Raw genomic sequence first — 6,795 nt, forward strand, 5'->3', positions numbered from 1 at the left:
TATCAGTGGTATTACATAAATTTGACCTTAAACCAAAGTTTTAGTTTAAGATTTTTTTCAATTGGTCAAAAAAGCAGCACGTGAATAATTGGGGATTGCCATACTTAGAAACAAAAAGCTACATATTTTTAACAAACTGTAACCTGCATCAGCTCATCGCGTGATGAAGAAGGTAATATCCAAGCAAAACAATGGGAGCAGTTTTGGCAACACAATAAGAAAAACCGGTCCGCCATTTCAGACACACCCCTTTTGTAATGTATATTATTCCATAATTATAGGGTTACAACTGTGAGTAATTGTTTATCTTGAATTTCAACGATTTCAAATAAATGTCTTGGTCAGCATGGGTTTTCAGGAGCCATCTACTGGAAGACAAAGATATCACAAACATGAATAGTATTCATTCATTTATTTTGAATTTGTTTATTGGTTTTTACAAAGGAAAAAAGTATACATAATATAAACACACATACATGCATGTACATAATAAAATTAAATGAAAGAGAAAAGTCATATGTGAGTCATCAAGATCAATTTCAGATCAAGGGATGTGTCTATATGAAATCTGTACAGTTGAATACTTTAGAGATGCACACAATAATTGAAATGAAATAACCTAAAAATAAAAACAAAATAAAAACACATACATTTTCACATACAATAAAATATGACTTGTTTTAACAAGAAAAATTAAAAGTGTAATCAATAATTTTGTCAGGTGTGAACTTTTTGTGAGTCCCACATCACTGCTGTTTCTTTTGTGGGATAATTATATGATGTTACAAAAATCTTGACAGCATGGTTGGATATCTAGCCAAGTCAAGCTCTTTATTTGAATGATAGAGATGATAAGATGAATCTAGAACATGTGACTTGAAAAAAACAGCAAATATATTTGACATGTCGACAAAATTAGTCCTATCAAAAACACATTTAACTTTAGTTTTCCAGAAATACGAATATTTACTCAAGCTACACCGACTAAAGCTTCAAGCCTCTAAAAATGTTGGTTTGTGTTATGAGGTCAGGTATGCTTGAGGCTATACTGTTTTCATAGGTCAACCTAAAGCTTGTAGAACACTTATTTAAAGAATAATGTCAAAATCTTACATAATAATTATAAATAAATGTTACTTCATTGCAAACACAGAATCTACAAACATTTGCAGTTGTATCTCATTTTAAGCTGACTATATGGGAGAAGACAGGAACCCACACAGGCCTAAAGATTTATCTGATTAGAATTAAAATAGTTAATAAATAAACTCTTTATTTAGTGTCATTTACTGGCTTGCTTAGCAAAGCGTGCTCTGCAAATAAAATAATAATAACAATAATAATAATAAATGTATGCCTCTGATATAATTACTATGTTTGGTATTTTGTAAGCAGAAACCAAAATTGTGTGCCTGACATACATAAAGGCTTACACATTACAGGCTCTTCCACTGTTATTCCCTTAGAATTAACATTTAAAAAGCTCAACAGCCTTAGTTTCTGAATATTGCCTACATCAATAACAGTAGTCAAATGCAGTTATTGTAACACAGATATGCATTACTCTATAGAATGTTTGCAGGAAAAAAATGAGGTAAAAAAATACGACTTTGGTGGACCATATAGTGAAAACACAATCATGTAACATTCACTTTTGGTTTAATCGTTGAACAGCAAAACACCTCAAGCAAACGTGACTAATAACACAGGCATGCCAAGACATATATCCGAATAACCTGCCCAGTGCGTTACGCCCCGACTGCTGGTTAGCTTTAATGTTCTCAGTTGTCTGTCAGCCAATGCAGTGGAAAAGTCCAAAACAGTTTCGTGTTTTGTGTCAGAATCGAGCAAATTGGCACCTTTTCATAGATATTTATTTATGTTTTAAGTATTAAAAAGCTGAACGCTTTTGTGTAGTTTCGTGAACGACAGTACAACTAGACCTGGGAAAACCCAACACTACAGTCAAAATTAATTGCGGAGTAGCGTCAACTTTCCATAAAAATCAACTGCGGAAGTTTAGTGGAAAGTTGTGGAAATGGCAGATTTTAGCAAAAGTTCGGACCAAGAAGATGATATTGGAGCGGTTGGCGGCGAGGGTATGTAATTTGTACTGCCTTTTGCAATGCATACGGTAGACATCACATATAAACCTATACATTGACCAGCCCAATGGCAGGTTGTTCCAGACCTGCTTAAAGAATTCCAGGAAGATATATAATTTAGAGTTAGCCGGACGTGTAATTGCTTCAGTTCATAATTTAAGGCATGGTTGGAATAAAGACCGCTTGAAGGACCATGGTTTCTGCTCTTTGTTGGAGGACATTTCTGTGATGCTAGTGGGCAACCATTCTGTGGAGCTCCGAACCCTGTTGCACTATGCTTTATAGAGATGGCGTGTATAAATCTGGGAAGCGGTGTGCCCCAGACTGCATAGTTACAGTCTGTGATGGGGCTGACATGCTTTTGTTGGTATAGTTCGGGACCAATGCTTCCCAGCCTTCATAGAACATCAGGGCTCTCAGTACACCTGGAGCAAGCCTTATCCAGAGACCACACTGTGCCACATCACATGCTAAACCTTTTTTTTTTTTTTTGTATCTGCAGATTCCGTAGATGAGAGAATCAATGAGCAAGCAGCATTTGTCCTATGTGAGTGAGTAGCTTATTTAATATTGTGCTCTAACATCTTTGAAAGCATATTACTTTTTCTCCCTAAAAATCCTGTTCAGCTAATGCCAGTTTTGTTTGGTTGTTTAACTCAATCTCATCCTGACCATTGACAGTAGCTGTGTGATAATGCACAGGTCATACTTTGAAACATCAGAAGTCAAGTACACATATTTACTGCTGGAGCAAGGCTCTTATACTTGCTAAACAGCCTCCAACTACTCCATATAGCTTTTCCCCTGACACACACAGACATACCATGCCATTAACAGCTTTATTCCATTGGATAATATTTTATTGCTGTTATGCTAAGCAGTATAAATAGATTTCAGCAAAAAACATACGTTAACGAGAAATGTAAAACACACAAGTAACATGTGATATAGAGTGTGATACACGTGTGATATACGATGTTAAAGCATGCATGCTGTTATTTTTTAAATTCGATTTTTCACTGTATCTGCACTAATACATTGCTTTTGATTGTAATGTAAACTGAACAGATGGAGGAGATGGTGCAGTGAGTTGATGCACTAGTCTTTCACCTCTGTAGGCCAAGGTTTGTAAGTGAAATTAGATTGCTTCTCTGAACTAAGACCTCAAATCAACTATAGTCCAGAACTTGAAACAACAATTCAAATCGATGCCAATGCAGGATGCCAAAGTAAATATTTTTTCAGTCTCCATTCCTGCTAATACAGTGTGTTCCTGATTAACAATAAAACAAAACATCTGTATGGTTACAGAAAGCAATTTTATTTTTAATGCAAAGTATTGTAAACTGTTTTTTCCTGTTAGATACATTGTGCAGGCAGCCCATGTAGATGACCCACAAGTCCTGTTGAGCCAAGAGGATTTGGGTGGAAGTCAAAGTGAAGGCCGGGACCCTAAAGTGAAGGAGATTGTCAGAAATTTAATTCAAATAGGGGACGAGCTGAATAGGAATGCTGAACTTCAGTAGTAAGTAACAAACATATGTACAAAATGCATAATTCTGCTTTTTGAACTTTGGAGAGCCTGTTCATTTTGAGATAGTTGCCACTTGAAGATACTGTACAAGCACAATCTTTAGTTGCCATTTTAAATACTGTACCAGCACAATCTTGCCTACAAAAACCATCCGATAGTAACATTTGATTGGGAAATGCCTTGGCCAAACCCAACTGATGTGTTATCAAACTAATATCAGGCATTCGTGGTCCTAGATGTGTTTGCATGTATGAGGAACTGTAAATAGGAAATGTAAGCAATTCACTGTTTGCTATATACACCCTATATCATCTGATAATTTAGGTCTCATTAAGCATGAAAAAAAAGCCATCACTGAATGTTGCTTATATTGTGTGCACATAACGTAAACAGGTCCAGCTTTCAAACCTATTTAATATCAATCCTCTTACCTCTTATTAGAATCAATCAATCAATATTTATTTTATATAGCGCCTTTCATAGAGGACCACCATCACAAAACGCTTTACAAGATAGTGAGGAACAATGCATAATACATTAAATACAGTGAAATACAGGGCATAGTACATTAAATACAAACAGTAAAAAAAACAATGCAAATACATTAACTACAAGGCTAGGATGTGAATTCTAAAAATTGTGGATGCGTGTGTCACACAGAATCATACGAATAAGAATGGAGACATTAAACACTTCCTTTTGTTGTTGATTTTAGTTTAGGGATATACATGTTTTTCAAGTACAACACAATTGATTTTGAAAGTTTAAACTACTACTTCCTGTCTCCAAAGAGAGACTGGGACTATGGAGTCTGACCTACAGCACAGGAAGTACAGCAGTTACCTGTAGTTTGTATTTGAAAGATCTGCATATCCCAAATGTATAAAGTGATTCTTAATTAAAAGAAGATTAACTGTGATACTTCACAGCCTTACCAATTTGCTCTTTAGTACTTTTCAGTGTTTTCACTATACCATCATAATATTACTTCATGAATTGTTCAAGCTCAGATTGGTAACCAGCCTAGTAGGAGTGCAAAGGCAATATCTGTATTTGGAGTATTTGAACCTTTACGTTTTTTGTCAACAGCCTGATTGATCACATCGAGCTCGATTCAGCAGATTTATTCTGTGCTGTGGCCGAGAGGATTTTCAAAAATGGTGTTAATTGGGGAAGAGTTGTTGCCCTTTTTCATTTTGCTTACAAACTTATATATAGGGTAAGTGTTGAATTATTTAATGCTTTCAACGTGTAGTACTAGACTAGAAGTCCTTTAAAGTGAATACCATTTTTTTTTAAATGCATGTTTATGTAGTGTAGTAAATCTGCTTATAACAGGAGAGCAGTGACAAGTCAATAGAAAATACAAGCAAGATATATTCTACGTTAATATGTTGTACTACAAAAAGTGACACAAGATGAACTTTTTACGAATCACAAAAATTAAGATTGTAAAAACTTTTTTTTTTTTTTTACTTTAGAATTACACTGCATGTTCTATGCACGGGGTGATATGTATACGCAGGATACGACCCGAACAGTGATTTCTCATTATAATTTTATAAAGCAAAACAAACAGACACCAGAACTGCTTGGGTCTCCAAGAGAATGATTGAGGACTATTGGTTATTTAACTGAGTTAGGAAACCGAAATTGATAATTCCATTATTTATGCTATACAGGCAGTAACTACAAACTGCAGGGACATAGTAAGGAAGATCATTGGCTGGACAATGAATTTCTTCAGGCGGCATGTATCTCAGTGGATCAGAGAGCAAGGAGGATGGGTGAGTCATACTCTCCCCCCCCCCCCTCCCGCCCCCTTCCTTTTGCCCATATGCATGGCAGGATGTCTGGAAACTGTAACTTGTGGGGGTGCCTTTTTGGTTTCTAGTGCAGACTTGCTTATTAAAGGAAGCAATATTTTTGAAACTTCAAAGCCTCTGAGGGTATCAAGTACATTGTGGTCAGTTGCATTGAAGCACAGTGATGCAAGCAAATGAGATTGCCGCAACATATGGCCCTTCTCATGGGCAGTGTAGTTGCTTTGTTAAGGACAGACATTTTTGCAAGTGTAAATACATATGTCTGTATAGAATTCAATATGTAGATAAATTGAAACTGTGAAAAAAAAGGATATCCATGATTTGTATTAATAGTTTAGCACCTGTACTATACTGTATTTTATTCAGCGTTTAAACCGCAGTGGCTGTGAGTTGTGTGTGTTTTTTGTTTTTTTTTTCAATCAGGATAATTGTGTTTAACTTCTAATTTTGTCTTTTCTTTTTGTAGGAAACTGTCCAATATCATTTCCAAAATTGTAGATGGCACAATCTGGCAATATTTGTAGCTGGAGTTCTCACGGGTGCCATGGCTTACTGGAAGATGACATAAATAAGCTGCAGTTCTGTTTATAAAGTGGAACTGACTGTATTGCACCCCAATTTTTTCAGCCAGTAAAACCATGTAAATGTGGCTCAATGTTAAATGGTAGCGTTTCAGATTTCTGCTAATAAACCAAGTTAATTAATGAGTTTTGAGATAAAGGTGTATCATTTTACATATGCCATTTTAATATATATGCAAAATATTTATATTGGCTTCCAATGTTCATGAAGTACTGTATAAACTGTGTTAGATTAATCTCCATAACAGCTGTACTTTGCAGGGGTTGATGTATGACAGACTACAGGCAAGCTGCACTGTCATTTCTATTTGATGTAAGAATGCACATCACTTACTGTTTACATAAAATGGCAGTTTAATGTATTTTCAGAACTGTGAGTTACTTACCGTTACATGGATCTCAGTCACTACACTGCATTGGAAGTTATATGGTATGATATTCTATATGAGTAATGTTAAAGGTACATGCAATATCATTTATTATACAGCTGTCTCTTATGGTTCGTGAGGACCATGAAGTGAGATGATATTTATAGTACTTGTTTAATGTCAATTACTATTAGGTGATTGATTAGGCTACGCCTGTGTGTGTGTGTCTCTCAACAGCAGCAGCCTTATTCCATTACCACTTCCTACTATTGGTTTGGTTTCCAAATATGTGCTTTGCTACCGTTTAATTTTATAATTGGGCTCACAGTACACAGTGTACTTTTAAACTGGGATGTATGTATGCGAGTGTGTGGGGGTTAT

At 35.6% G+C, this 6,795-nt stretch overlaps 1 protein-coding gene across 1 annotated transcript; it reads left to right on the plus strand.

The window, feature by feature from the left end:
* Positions 1-1,776: 1,776 nt before the first annotated feature.
* On the plus strand, positions 1,777-6,214 carry zgc:153993 (uncharacterized protein LOC767645 homolog). The gene is made up of 6 exons (XM_034053430.2): positions 1,777-2,099; positions 2,608-2,656; positions 3,469-3,630; positions 4,729-4,858; positions 5,322-5,426; positions 5,932-6,214. The coding sequence occupies exons 1-6, from the start codon at positions 2,039-2,041 to the stop codon at positions 6,031-6,033; spliced, it is 609 nt and encodes a 202-aa protein (XP_033909321.1). The 5' UTR covers positions 1,777-2,038; the 3' UTR covers positions 6,034-6,214.
* Positions 6,215-6,795: the final 581 nt, after the last annotated feature.

Source organism: Acipenser ruthenus, chromosome 27, assembly GCF_902713425.1.
Source record: "Acipenser ruthenus chromosome 27, fAciRut3.2 maternal haplotype, whole genome shotgun sequence".
Lineage (NCBI taxonomy): Eukaryota > Metazoa > Chordata > Actinopteri > Acipenseriformes > Acipenseridae > Acipenser > Acipenser ruthenus.

Excerpts from the sequence above, each read along its gene's own strand:
- zgc:153993 (XM_034053430.2), top strand. The coding sequence starts at position 2,039 with ATGGCAGATTTTAGCAAAAGTTCGGACCAAGAAGATGATATTGGAGCG. Across the intron at positions 3,631-4,728 it reads AGGAATGCTGAACTTCAGTA|CCTGATTGATCACATCGAGC; the intron begins GTAAGTAACAAA and ends TTTTGTCAACAG. Across the intron at positions 4,859-5,321 it reads CTTACAAACTTATATATAGG|GCAGTAACTACAAACTGCAG; the intron begins GTAAGTGTTGAA and ends TATGCTATACAG.